This window comes from Lethenteron reissneri, chromosome 17 (genome assembly GCF_015708825.2).
Source record: "Lethenteron reissneri isolate LAM-NWPU_2019-01 chromosome 17, ASM1570882v1, whole genome shotgun sequence".
NCBI lineage: Eukaryota > Metazoa > Chordata > Hyperoartia > Petromyzontiformes > Petromyzontidae > Lethenteron > Lethenteron reissneri.
Window position 1 is genome coordinate 3393797 of NC_083795.1, and position 15190 is coordinate 3408986.

At 44.1% G+C, this 15190-nt stretch overlaps 1 protein-coding gene across 2 annotated transcripts in view; it reads right to left on the reverse strand.

The window, feature by feature from the left end:
- The window catches only part of ATRN (attractin), a 305667-nt gene that overhangs the window by 4500 nt on the left and 285977 nt on the right, over positions 1-15190 (reverse strand). For both annotated transcript variants that reach the window (XM_061552847.1, XM_061552846.1), the window contains exon 28: positions 4879-4993. In XM_061552847.1, coding sequence (XP_061408831.1) covers positions 4879-4993 — 115 coding nt within the window. The remainder of the gene's footprint in view (positions 1-4878; positions 4994-15190) is intronic.

Here is a 15190-nt window from a genome sequence, read left to right on the forward strand (position 1 = left end):
GGCCATCCCATTGCACGAAATATGTACACAAAGCCTGCCTGCTTGCCTGCAAGGGAATGCGCACTCAAATAATACGCGCAGAGCCAACGCACACAGCCGATGCGTCACAACAGCGATTTTCAGGGAGCATAAAAAACCCACAAATTGACGTCATGCTGGGATGTTTGTCGGTGGGAAGTTTATTGGCAGCACTGGGTTAGAATTTTAATTTCAATTAAGAATAATCCTTTCCCCCAAAGCCTTTTTTTTTAATGAAGTCCGATCAGAACAAAATGCTAAAGCAATACAAAGAGACCCTTTGAAGTCTAACAACTGTGGGGGTTTTTTCCATGGATAGCAATTTAAGAGTTGTACTAGCGGAGACTCATTGCTTTTTCTCTTACTACATATATTAATTTGAAGCATATTTATGCGGGCTAGGACCACTGAGATGTTTGCATCTAATATTAATGAAATATCTATTATCCATTGGGCATTGCTTTTTTAATTATACTAATCCCATTAGCCAATTGATATATTCATCTTCATCAAATGTGAAATATTTGGACCAAAACTTGGGAGCGCGACGGCTTATTAATTTGAATACTGTCATTGGGTCTTTAATGTCAGTTTTACAAAAAGAAGCGAAAGCGCTTTAGGTAATGTTATTATTACTATGATTACATTCGCTTATCCGCAAAAGCATCAGTGAGAGTCACGTGGCTTTTTTTTCAGGAAGGATCCTGTCCTGGCTGCCAGGGTGGTTTTCCCAGTAAGTGTCGACTGTTCTGTGCGATCCCAAATTTGAGTACATTTCCAAGTTGGGAGTGCAATTCAAATGTACAATTTGTGTGTAATGGCGAAGAGGGAAAGCGTAATAATAACAATCGGGCTTTGCTGGAGAGTATAATTTTGTTTTTGTTGTTGGTGGTGGTGGTACCACACCACAGAAACCTCAGCTAAAATATAAAATTCGATTTTTTTTTGTCATTACAAAAAGGAGAGCATCATTATAATGGCACCATTTGAGCATATTTCAGAAAGATTCACTTCCGTCTTGCCGACGCAACACATTTAAGCCTATGCAACCGGCATGGTAATGAAAGTACAATGTTTGTGTGAGATGTTCTATTCCCCCAATCACCGTTCAGTAATTCGGTGCAAGATTATGCAATGATTTACAACTTCCAGTGTGCGACTTTGTGCAGGCTGGCTCTATAAATGGGACTTATTTAAATATCTTCACATTATGTCGCGTGAAGAAAATGTTTTGCATATAAATGCCAGACTAAAATACACACGCAAACTTACACGTTATTATCCTCAGCACATTGTATTCCACATAGCCAGATTAACATGCTTGCAATTTTAGACCATTATCTGCAGGGTTTCTTTTTGGGCCATTAGTAAAAACACTGCGGTACGCGCTCTGCTGAGCAATAATAAAATATGTATTCTGAGACGGACGTACCAAAAGAGAATGACTAATAAATTGGGAAATCTTGCCTTGCAGATTGCCCCCTCGCCTTTACCTCCCGGCTCCCAATAATCACGGTGCGCGCATGCCGCTGCATGCGATGTGTTTGCACAGCCAATGGATTCGGGTGAACGGACGGACGGGCGGGCGGGCGGGCGCCAGTCCCTAAATGGAAAAACCGCGACGACGCTGACCCCCGCCGACTGCTATTTTACCAAAAGGATTATAGCCGGCGCAATTGGAACGGCAGCAACAATTTTAGAATGGCCGTTTCATACGCGGTGTGCATGTTGGCAGGTAGGGCCAAAAGACGCACCGTCCCCTCCTCCCCCCACCTCTTATTGATTGAGTCAGCAGGTGGCTACAATATATCCATTTGTCTGCGGCATGCCCTTAAGCTGGGCAGACATAAAAACTGCATTAAAAGGTCGTTAGCAGCACAGTTTTTTTTTCCCAGTGTACTTTCACCTTAATAGGCCGATTAATAAATGCAGTGCAAGTGTGCAGGTGTCCGCTACAGAGTCAAAGGATTATGACCAATCAGCTTCACAATGATCTCGATAGGCTGCATGTTTCTGGTTTTTTTACTGTCTAACTTTCAGTATGTCTGACAAGGAAAACCAAGGTCTGATATTAAAGATCCCAAAAAAATGTACGTTTAAATAGACTAAGGAAGGCTCTATTATGATATTACAGGCCAAGGGGTCCCACCAAGGGGTCCCGCCAAGGTGTACTTGTTAGCACACACTCCAAAATGTTGCCGGTTCGATCTCCTGGTGTAACAGATACAACAATGGGGCAAGGTTTTTACCCCTTTGCTGTTCGTGGACCTCGTCAATTATATTCCAATTCCATTCCGATCACGTACGTTTACACCATCGGAACGGAACAGATTCCGAGTGGAATCGGAAGCAAAAGGCCATACGGGAGGGCGTGTGGCACAGCTTGGCGCCACGGTCGTGTAGCTACAGTTCTCTGCGGTGAGTACAATACAATGTCTTTAAAGACAGCAGCGCTTCTATGCCGCTCTAAATAAAATTGACGCTAACCGCTTGCGCGTTCTGAGATTCAGCGGTGAACGGGGCACACCCACCCTGCAACTGGCAGGCGTCTTGCAACGGGGAAGGGTTCAATCCCGACGTCCCTGTCCAGCCAGCGGCGTTACAGGGTACACACCACAGTTACGTTGATCAGCGGGTTCAAGTGGTGGGGTAGAGCGTCGGTATTCCCACTGCTCCCAAAACTTCTGGCCAACATAGAAGAGTTCCTATGATCACCGTTACATTGCATATGGCTTTATTTTGGTGATTTCGAAAAGTTTTTTAGTTTTGGCCATGTTTGTTTGTTGTAGTACGGAGTTAGAATGATGGCTTTAATCTAAGTTGTCTTGTGGTTGTTGTTTCACTTGCATCCCACTGGGATTTTTTGCACAGCGTTGGTGTACGGTGCTTTTTTGCAGTTTTTTCCTGGATTTTTCTGTTTGTGCATAGTCACTTTAAGATGTTTTCTTGTTCATGTTTTTGTTTTTTGTTTGTTGCGGTTGCACCCGATTCAAGAGCCGAATGGCTCACAGTGATATACCAAATAAATGAAACTGAAACTCGAGAGGGAGCTGTCTTGAGTTTTCTCGAGTGAGAGGTTCCTTCCAGTGGAGGTCGGTCCTCAAGCAGTCGCATGAGCATGAAATTGCAGGGCTGCCACTTTACCTTTTTTATTACAGACCAATTAAGAATTTCAGTCGTGTGCATTCAAATTTAAACAAATAATACTTCAACAAAATTTTGAATGCAAACATCAGCTAATAAGGTATTTGGGTCTCCCAGGATTAGGCTGTGTTCTTGAGTAATGACACATTACATATTCTTTAAATCAATAACGTTCATATTAAACGAAGGTATGACTATGGGTTACAGACCCATCAAGCTGTATACAAGGGCACAACATGTGGTATGTTTTAGGACTCACAGATTCAGTGATTGTTATTCTGACCCTAGACAGAGATCAGTTGGGTCAGCAGTTCTATTTTTCACAAGGAAAACAGCCAAGCTACAAAAACACTTTAAAGAAAGCATTGCTTGCTGCAGTTTAGATTGCAAACAGCCATTTTGATACTTTGGACATTGACAGAATTTATATGCTGGAGGTTACAGGGGGGGAGGAGACAGATTATCCTACGACAAGAAGTCTCGTGTAAATCTGCAGACCACGTGAACACGTTTAAAAACAGGTGAACCCCAACTGGCAGAACACATCACTGCACTCCTTGTAACACGGAGTGTGATATGATATATGTTGAATTGTCCGCAGCAGAACTTTTTTTTCCAGGCACACTTTGTTTGAGGAGGGGAGATGTCCCCGGTAGTTGTTGCAATCAGTGACCAATCCGATGGAACTCGCCCTGTGGCCCAAACGGTTGTAATAATACTCGAGAGGGCAGCCTGAACACAATCGCCACCCGCCCTCAGTGCCACAGTGACGAAATGTTAACTACCTCGCCTGGTATACGGGAGGTCGTGGGTTTGATCCCGAGCCTGACACGTGTATATTCGGAGTTTGCATGTTCTCCCCGTGGTCGCGTGGATTTTTCTCGGGGTCCTCCAGTTTTTCCCTTCATGTTTAGAATCAGCGTGCGTTTAGAGCATTTGGCTGCTATACATTTCCACATAGGCAACTTTGTTGAGCTATCATTTGTGGTCGTGTCGCCGCTGAAAAGAGCTATGTAGCTCAGTGGGCCTTACCTGGCAAAATAAAAATACTTTAGTTTCAGTTTAGTTTGCTTGGGAGGTCAACTTTGCCCAGTGCTTTACCTGGTTTCAGGCTCTGGGTCACTCTTCGCATTTCCTAAAAAATATGGCACATCAGCCACCATCTTACAGGAGGCAGTAACTTCAGCTAATATTTTGAGGCATGTCAGCCTCAGCAGCATTAACCCCACCTTGCCCCATGATATTATATGGGTTTTGGGGCTTGCCCTCGCCTCCAAGACCTTGCAGAATTGCTCAGCAAATGTGTAAACTTCTTCCTGGGGGTCAGAAAACTCATCACCACAGTTTCCCTTAATGATCGTAATGGATGTGGATGCCGCAAATTACTTTTTTGATGGAATTAAACAGTGATTTGTAAACTCGAGCTGCCGAGACGGTTACAATCTCCTCAGCAACTCTGTGACCACCACATCCCTTGCAGCGCCGTACCTCTGGTGGAATTTCTGCGGTAAGCCTCCTCATTCTCAATACGTGGGATGTTGTAAACTGGTGGCAGTGGGACTACCGTTTTCTCTCAGCAACCCGAAACAAACTCCTCCATTCGCCAGGGTTTCTGGGGAAGGTCTCGACTTTGTACAAATCCAATAACACGCGTACACGCACACACACACATTAGCGGGCCCGTGTACCGGCCACAATGACGCGCACAAAACCCACCTGACTGTCCGGGTGGTGGGCAGGCGTTCAAACCCCGGGGCAGTCTCACCAGCACCGAGTATATGGCCGCACGGTTCCCTGCACATGGCTCCATCGCAATTGGCTGCGGTATGGTCTAACGGTCACACACACAAACACACTCCTCGTTAATCAAACGCAGCGCTTTTCCGGCAGGAAAAGAATACGAGGCTTGGTAATGCGCACACCCGTCAAACGCGTGGACATGCGGCGCGCACGCACATGTTCACAAGTGTGCACCATCCTACGTATGACTGCATTGTTCCGAAGCCACATTTTTCCCTGGAGCAGTTTAGCCTTGAGGGACCAACGGTAGCTAAAAACCTTAAGGGCAATTGGAATGGAAATGGAAATCACTATTATTTCGAAGCAAGTAATACATCTCAAGTGAGTAATGTAATCATTGGGGCTACCCACTCCATTTCACTATTACTGAATTAATAATGATAATATTTGAATATATTTTGTAGTTGCACAATTCTTATCGTGCAAGGATATCACAAAGGTGCTCTGTTTCAACAGATGATCTGCTGGTTACAGGGGCGATGTTGCTGTGTGGGTTTCTCCCCCCAAATTAGGTGATTTGCAGTTATATTTCGAACGTGCCGAGTTTGGCCAGTGAAGCCTGCACACATTATCTACTCTTTTTCGATTTACATCACGGGATCTTCAATGCCCAATGCGCAGTAGGCGGTCCGTGTCTCTGGTTAATTTAGTGTTTCGTTTGTTGTCCTTCGCCCACACCTCCGTTGGCTACGTAACGGTGTGGGCGAAAGAAGTTCAACGTACATCAATCGAGTCCGCAGTATTAACCACGGCACCTGATGGGCTCATAATGCAAAGCTGTAACAAGCGGCAAGCACGCTCCTGTTCGGCCGTGTCGCCACCCCTAGAGTCGCGATGCTGAAGGCCACTGCAGTTCTACACAGCATCCCAAATTCATACTTGTGTGATGTAAAAACAATTATGATATTTCCACGCGCAACAAAATATATAAACGCAAATCAAGAAGAAATTTACAACTTAAATACACCGAGACCCTTTGGGCGCCCGACGTACAAAGCGGAAAAACGTGCACCTGCAAGCTCACACTGGTGAACATCACCAGATAGCCTGCGATATTGCTAAGTCCAGCTATGAACTACACACTGCATGAATTAGGTAAAGTGACACTTGTCTAAGCTATGTTATCACCAATTCACGTGTTTTTTTTAAGTACCCTAAATTTAAACCCAGCATATCGCTTGCAATTGTATATGGCCACAGGTATCCAATCAGATATGTGCTTTGAACACATTCACATTGGTAAAAAAAATTAAAAACTCATTCAATGTACGCTAATACATTATTCAACAAGCTCTTTAATGATAAAAAAAAAATTATTGGGTGATAAAAATGCCACGCAACCAAAACAAAAAAAATAAAAGGTTGGGAGGGGAAAGCACCACAACACCTGAACGGAAGTGTGCGTTTGATGCATTGCTATTAATTTTGAATTCCGTCACGTGACTTATGCGAGCATTTTCATGCAAGCGCGCACACTTCCCAGGAGAAGGGAATAGAAATCCCTTTGGTAAGCAAAGCGGAACAACTGGCCGCACAAAATACCACCGTGCCCAAACAAAACAGGTGCCCAGGATGGCTCGTTTCAAGGTAACATCTTTTGTGCGGGTGAGACGTGTGTGGTAACGGCTCATGCTAAAACACACACATTCTTTGACACGTGCCCAGAATAATAATAATGCGGATGGTTTTCAGATACAAAGTGCGGGCGAGTGCGGGTTGAATGGGTGCGTTGTGTGGCGCAGATGAGAGCTATCGGGACTGCATTAACAGCATGTGTGATGCAGTTGACATTAATCACCACACTGCTATACACAGGGCGATATACTGTGTGATTACACTCAGAATTGCAATTAATAAGCGGATTAGCATAATTAAACAAAAGTAAAATAGTAACGCGATTTACTGGCAGTCGTATATTATAGCAATACTGGTGATAATAAGAATCAAGAGTTTATTCAGCACCTTTAAAAAAATTGCACGGCGCTTCAATAGTGAAATCAGAATTATTTTATACGGCACATCATTTCACTTCGTAGGACATTCAAACATATGTATTCAATGTGAGGGGGTCAGCGTTGGGGGGGACAGGGTTAAGGTTATTGGGGGTGAGAAGAGGGAAAACGTGAAAACAATGCTAACCACACGCGCTCGCACGCACGTAATCTGCTTGGGGAATAGTCCAGACCACAGCACGGCACCCGCGTTTTGGCTGAAGAGTCATTTGTCACAAAGTCTGTCATACAATTCCCAGGGTTTTCGCTTTCCGGATTCCATCTAAGTGGTGCTCTGCTGCTGCTGCTGCTGCTGGCGGCGTGGCCACGAGGTGAATATTGGGAAAGTCAGTGCCTCATTACATTCTCAAGCGCAGTTGCCAACGAGCGCGGACAGCAAGAGTGAGCGACGCTCATACACTGAATACGAAGAGATAGTGGAATGTGTACATGAGGCGCGCGGCACTCACACGCGCGAAAAACATAACGAGAAAATAAAAGTTAGAGATGTAAAGCGTCCTATTTTGTGTCTCTACTTCTCTCGGAATGTTACATTAATTAGAATATATCCCGGTATTTACGCAAACGCGCCGTGTGCATAAAGTGCGAGTCATGAGTAGATTTAGCATTCATTATTGAAAATGTAAAAAAAAATTAGCCGGTATGTTCTTCTATTCGGAGCCGGATATCCTTTGCATTTCATTGCTCTCTACGGGGGCTCTCATTCAATTTCATTTTTGCGGTGCATGCCCCTAACGTCAGCATATAGAATGTTCCACGAGTGAGGAGGTAAAAAGAAAGTGTGATTACATGAGAGCGCTTTAAAAAATAAAGTACTTCAAGATTTGCGGCTGGCGTTATGGGGCATCTATTGATTGTGAATTCACTGCCAACAAAAAATTCTGAAAAACTGAGTAAAAATGAGCATACGAAGATAGAGTATCAAACACTCTACAGTGTAGGTTAAGAGAGCGATTAATAACGATGTGTACGTACTGCATTATGCGTGTAATGGTTCAACCCCCGCCACCCTCAACTTAGCGATTCGATGAATTGTCACGATAAGTGGTCACAACTCGATAAAAACAATCAACATTTTTTTAGGGTTGGATGGCATGAACATAAATGTGTCGTTAAACCCGCCACCAGCCGACAGTCATTTAGTAAAGTTTGTCACGTGAACAAAACGAGCAATTAGTAGCTACTTCGGCACACCGGATTGCTGGAGAGTAAACCCACAACATTTACAATTCGAGTACGACGTTTCGCTGGTGATTTAAATCCCCCGAAAAAATCTATGTTTTTCGGTCTCGTATTACAGCCTGGGATTTTTTTGTAACATGTAAAAAACCCAAAAGATATTAAAAAATAGAGGAATTTTTTTTTATGTAAAAAATGCAATCCAAATATTTATTTATCCTGGTGAAGTCCGATGATCTTTGAAGCTCTTTTTCATAAATGTCCCGTAGGGGCAAGGTATAATAACCTTGCAATAAAACTATCACTGAGGAGTATCAGAAAATATTTGTTATCAACGTTTATATCATAATTGTGTTACATCGTAGATTATAATGAGACGAAGAACGTCCTCCCAGAATTATCATGGTCAGCAGAATGCGACATCTTTTCAGCAATCAGTCCTAAACAAGATTACACAAGAAAAGACCTCCAGAGGCGCCGACTTCCTTAAGACTCCGTAACAAAATGCTCGCAGCATCCAAGTAAATTAGCAGAATTAAAAAAATGTTTATTCCTCTCAACTGGACTGGGATGAAGTCGGTGAAAAGCAACAATGACGATACACTGTAACGTTTCGAAGGCGGTAAAGCGATTTGTGAACAAGGCCATGATAATCAACCCACTGAGCTTGGGAACTCTGTTTAATCGCAGAACGCTGCCACAATTTAAACCCCATAATCTCGGTGGATTTGGCTTAGCGAGGAAACTTGGTTATTTTGAGGCCCCCACGAGCCACACAACCACCTTGTGATTTTTAATGGCACCTCATCTAAAATTAAACAACAACTTCTGCTTCTCAAATTTCCCAATTCTGCAGACATCGGTGGTCACTCACACACTGGAGAGGTAAAATGTGCAGCTGCTAAACCCGGGGGGGTGGAAGGGGTTAATGAGGACTCTGCGTTCTCCGCTGCAAGAGTCTATCTATCAGGTTTGACAGGCAACACTTCAAAAGCGGGGCCATGCCACACTGCATATCGCATGGGAAATCTGGGGGAAAAGTTCAAAAGGCGGAATCCTAAACACCCCAAACCCCCTCCACCCCCCCCCCGCCCACACCACGCCGAGGGAAAACTTTGTCCAAGTTTGCATCGGTCACCCAGGTCGTGCCTGTTTAGCAAGCCGAGAAGAAGCCGGGGGGGGGGGGGGGGTCCCAAAACCAGCCCCAACAATCTGCTGCGGAAGCCTGCGTCATCCCCCCCACCCACCCCCCCCCCCGGACAGAATCCGTTGATGCGGCCCCCCCACCTGCGGTGAAAACCTCAATGCGCCGTCGTATGTGGTGTTCATTGACTTTTTTTTACTTTTTCCCACGCCGGCCTTCATAGGCGGCGCGGATGCTTGCTGCTGCTGCTGTTCGCTAACGGCACTTGCCCTGATAGTCTGTTAAGGCTATACGGCGGGGGGATCTTTAGTCTTTGGTATTGATTTTTTTGACCTGCCTCACACCTGCCGCTCCATTTTCCGTCGACAAACCCCAGCGCAAGGCAAAGCCGTACGGCGATCAGAGCAAAATCTCTCTCCCTCTTTTTATCTAGCTGTTATTTATTTGTTTAGTTATTTACTGGAAAAAACCTTATCTGCCACAACACCTTTTTCTCTTCCTTCCCGCAAGGTACAGGGAGACTGGTGAACGCTAAACACTTAACCTGCATTCTCCAAATGCACTCTATCTGGTTACAATCGGGCTTAAAATAATGTAACATAAAAAAATTTTTTCCTTTTGATATTAAATTAGTATTAAACAATGAAAGCGATACCTCATTGGCGATGACAATAATTTGTATACAATTGGCTGGAGCTTGAGAGAACTCTGTAAGACGAGTTCAAATCCTGGTCAGGGATCGATCACCTCGAATCTTCGTCCTTTCATCAGAAATAAAGCCGAGTTTCAGTTTACAGGAAGTTTCACCATCATCATCCTGTGCGAAGTGGCCACTGCCCTGTGAATGTGGAATGTCTGGCAACGGCTCATGACACAATGATGAGCGCTATGCCGTTGTTCATTTGACCAGGAAGACACTGCCTTTGAACTCATCACTATTAAGGACCCCTGATATAATAACACTGGTATTGTGATCACAGCTCTCTGATTGCGTTTTAGGGTTGTACCGCACGTTATCCACCTCCGATTAGCACGGTTAGGCTACGTACGGTGCGAAAGACGTTCAACATACATATCCGATACGATGTTCGACATTTCACTCCACGTTCCGAGAGTTTCTACAAATTGGACAGCTACGCAACGCGATGGAATTCCTGCAGATTAGTTAGTGGTGTGCAGAAGTGCGACGCACAGCTCTCTTTGAGCCATGGGCCGAGAGAAGTGCTCCCTGGGAAGCGTCTGGTTTAATGACCCGGCAAACAATGGGGCTCAGCGTCCAGATCCACGCTTGGCCACCTCTACCTTTGGCTCTGCCAAGAGGACGCAGCACCTGGCGCTCACGTCAGGTTGAGACGACCCAGGGGGGAAGAGGCGCCTTCTTCGCTTGCTATGGAAGCCAATTGAAATGGGTAATTTGGCCTTCTAAGAACCGAATTACTTATGGATCGTAAAGATAGAAGCACGGTTAAAACTGAACATTGTGCAACCCACTCAACCCTGGCCTTGTGCTTAAGCCAAAAAATTATTCATACATGCGTACGGGAAGATGAAAATGAGTTTCTCCAATTCCTGAAAAAGCTATTTTTCACAATTAAATATGAAGGCGACTCTAAGTGTGCATTGTCTGACCTTGCTCATAACTTGAATGGCTACATGAAGGGGCAATGCTCCTTAATGTGATGTTCTGTAAAAGCCACAAGGCTTGATTAGATTTTATTAGTGTAAACATTAACCTCGGCGACACAAGCAATAGATTTCTATTGGATTTTGTCATAGTCTCTTATAAATGTTTTATTGGATTCCTACAAACAGCATGAACTATTTGATTATTTTTTCTCCTTTCTACAAGATGGTTGATCTCATGAGCTCTTAAAGCAGAGAGCACAGATCCAAGGTGTTAACCTTAAGTGTCCTGGTGAAAATCCCATGAGCTTTCAATAAAATATATGACCAGGCCAAAGGAAAACACGGTTTGTATTGGAAATTGGAACTGGACAGCCTTGCAATTGACTTGTATGCATTTCCATAGATGAAAAATAAACAAGACGATAAGAGGGTCTCTCTTTCATGACTTGAAGAAAATAACACGTATTGCCTTTGGACAACAGGCCTTACACAAATGAATGTTGCCCTCAAGTATTTGTTTGGACAAGGTATGGTTTCAATCAGTTCTGTTTGCAAGGTGTAGTCGAATTAAAATTGTTACCAGAATGCCCTTACATCGTAGGAGCCGTCAATGATCAATGTCATGCCTCCACATTACCGGACATTGTAACAATCATAGCAAAATGCACCTCAAAACGGATTCCTTCCAATCGATGTTATCGCAGAAAGGAAACTTAGCACAAACTGGGGAATTTAAATTTTATATATATTTTTCATTTATCCAACAAAGTTTCAGGAAGGAATCTCCAGGCTCTTCGAATGAGTCACCTGCATTGGGACGTTTGACCAATTCCTCGGCGAACGCTTTGCATGGCAGGAGATAAAAAAAAAACCAGAGGACCAATTAAAAAAAAACAATGCGAAACATCGTACTGGCACACGCGTGCCACCAGGCTGCCTTTGCGCAGCGGCCTGGCATTGTTTAAGCATTGGCAGTGCGAGAGTTTGCACGTTGCATCGAATGAAGCCGACGGTCGTGCGCACGGAAGCTAATCGTGAGAAAGTGTCTTTCTGCATTGCGTCATGCGGCACGCATTTGTGCACCGTAGGACAGGCACTTCCCTCGTCTCATTGTTATGCCTTTGTTTGACTCGCAGCGAGTATTTTAAAATGCGAAGGATGCATGGGCGAGCCCCAGCTCTGTGCCACGCAGCTTTCTTAAACGAAGCCCAGCCTCAAATTGGGTATCCGCGTGTCCCAAGCACGGGTCACTCCAACGTGTTTAAGATTCAAGGAGGGCGTCAGCATCTTCACACACAAAAAAAAAGCATCGAGCAAGCGTTGCAGAGCTTCAACATTTGTTTGCCATGTCTATATCCACAGTACTCGGGGAGTGATTCAACATCTAAGGAACACGTAGGGAACTGTATTTACGTATTGCTTCATTATTATTTCAGTGTTTAAACTGCAGGCAGGTTAATTTATTGTTTCAATATTGGTACAGGAAAAATTATTGCTTTTGCCGACTGCATTCCGTTTGACTATTGCACACCAACAGCTTTTATAGGACATTTGTTGATGACAACTTCGAGTCCATCCTTATCTTAAGTGTTGTCTTTTTCTCTTTTATCTCTATCCACCGGTTGCCAATTCTTACAGGAGTATGTCCTGTCATGTCCGCGTGGTCTACTTAAGCCTGATGTCTAAATATTCAATGTTTCCCTGGTGCAAAGCTGTCACGTCAAGCAATTCCAAAAATGCATCTTTCCATTTCCCAACGGTGTGATTCCAGACTTTGTACCGTTTTATTAATCTGAGCCTAAGGTTGCTGGATGAATGCTTCAAAAAGCTGGCTGTGGAAAGCACTTGATTAATATAGTCAAGTGGGACACTGGCCCAGATGGAACGATGTTGCATAATAATCCTACCGTACAAAAAAAACACCCTAAACATATGTACAAGGGCAAGGCACGGCCCACTTTATATTCCTGCTATTCTGCACACGCATGCACCTGTGGCCACTCAGGTCCAGAGGTCCTTTCTAGTGGCACTGGCAAGCGTGAAGGTTTATTTATGCATGGAGCTTGACAGCTGTTGTTACCTTTTACACTGCCGGTTTGTGTGGCTCAAAGGCTTGCGGTGGGGGTTACTCGCAGCACCATCGCTTACGAGACTGAGCTCATAAGTGCCATATGCATCAAAGTGTAGACAAAGTGTAGACAACAGGGGGACTCGGAGATATTTGGAGCTAAACAAAGTTAACTCTAGCCACGACAGCTCAGCAGCAACAGTCGGCGATGCCGTATTATCTTGATAATAAGATGGGCCAGAGAGTAAAACGCAACCCCAAATCTCGGGGTTGCTCGTGAAAAAATTGTGGACAATAAGGTAAGACAGAAAGCAGCCGTCTTCCAGAAGCTGATCATGAATGGCTGCTGCTGCTGCTGCTGGTGGCCTTGCGTCCTCTTGGTGGTGATGTATTGCAGCGGAGGACTTTGTTGGCGCTGTTGTTGCATCACAAGATTTGTTTTACTAAATTAAAACATGACTTCCGCAAGACAATGCATTCTCTGCATTATATAATTGCATCCCGCCCCCTCCCCAGGGATAAAAGTGTGCATTATAATCTGGAGAATATGGTAATTCTAGAATTAAATTAAACAAATGTAAATCAATAGTGGCACGACTCATTAAGAAACTTAAGCTTGTTTGCAAGCAGACCGGAGTAACTCTGCTCTCTCCACCAGAGCAGCGACAATAAACCCTAAATATCTATTTACTTATTAAGAGCCTAATTGAAGATCCTACGGCCGAACTTCCTGGCCTGGCGCTATCCGGCAGCAAGTAGTTCGATCCAAAACCACATCAGGGACTTCCCGTGGGCAATGTGGATCGTATCCGATGCACGAGCGGCGACGATTGAAAGACGATGTACACTGCGGCTCATGGCCAACATCACAAAATGAAACGTGCTGCGACCAGACAATAGTTCATGTCGCATCCGATGGCATTCTCAACTGGCCATCTCAACTCGATCTACCCATGTAAAACGTTACAGTTCCAGAATAAGATGTACATACGTATGTACACTTACAAGCGGGAAAATCCTCAACCACTGCCAATATGCACGCTTCGTTATTTATCACCTCCGCGTGGATATAACAATGTCCATAAGACATGCTGAAATAGTCTCCGTCTGTGTAACGTGAAGCCATCTTCTTATTGTTAACATCTATTTGCCAAGTGTAAAGCACGCTGCTCAGCAAGGAATCCTCGGGACACGTGTGTGCAACTGACATATAATAGAGCTGCACGGCCGCTCCTGTCCACCGAGGCGAGTGTTTGTGCTTAAAGTTGATATTTCTTCTACTTTGTTCGCGTATTTTATTCAGAGCGCATGACAGCAAACGTGGGCTATTAAGCCAGTGCAACAGAGCAAGTTTTGCAAACAAGGGCACGCACGTCATGCGATTATACCGCAGGGATGCCACCGAGCAAATTTCAGATTTTTGATAGTATTTTTTGTATTAGTTTATTATTGCAGCTACTAGAGGAACATATTGGTGCACATTAACACAGCTCAATGGACTCGCTAACAGAGGGCATCCTGGACTGAATCATAATGCTATATACTCTGTAAATATGACGTCAGTCGAAATTCTACTTTTGGCAGTGCTGAATTTGAAGACTCATTTACTGGCCTGGTTTGACAGCTTGTTTAGGCATGAAAGACAAAAGTGCATAAGCACCACACCAGATAGCACATTGCCTCACAATTAATCTTAATAGCCTGGCAACAAAACGCTCTGACTGGTGTAACATTGTTTTTTCCCCCGGCGATGTACTGTGTACACCAAATTAAATTTCAGCTAAAAGCATGAAAACACGAACTTTTGGAGGTAAGTCATACTGCAGCTGGAACATATGCTCAGACAACATCAGCAGTAAGTCTATAAAATGTCGCCACGACTGTTAAACGTAAATGTGTGTAATTGGTTCAAACGTCACTGAGCAGCGCATGTTGCATTTGCCTCCCCTTTACATAATTGGATGCACGACTAAGCGTTTACTCATGTAAATCGTGAAAACATGGTGAAACATTATTCCTTTCTTCACTTGCATATGCCTATATTTGTAGACCTTGTGATTTCCATGTACGTGACATCAGTGCCGGATGAAGCTAGTGTGGGGCCTGTAGCATATGTTATAAAAAATAAAAAACACAAATATGAAAACAGATTTTAACTTGCAGTAGTAAAGTAATTGTATTTTTTTATTTGCTATACAG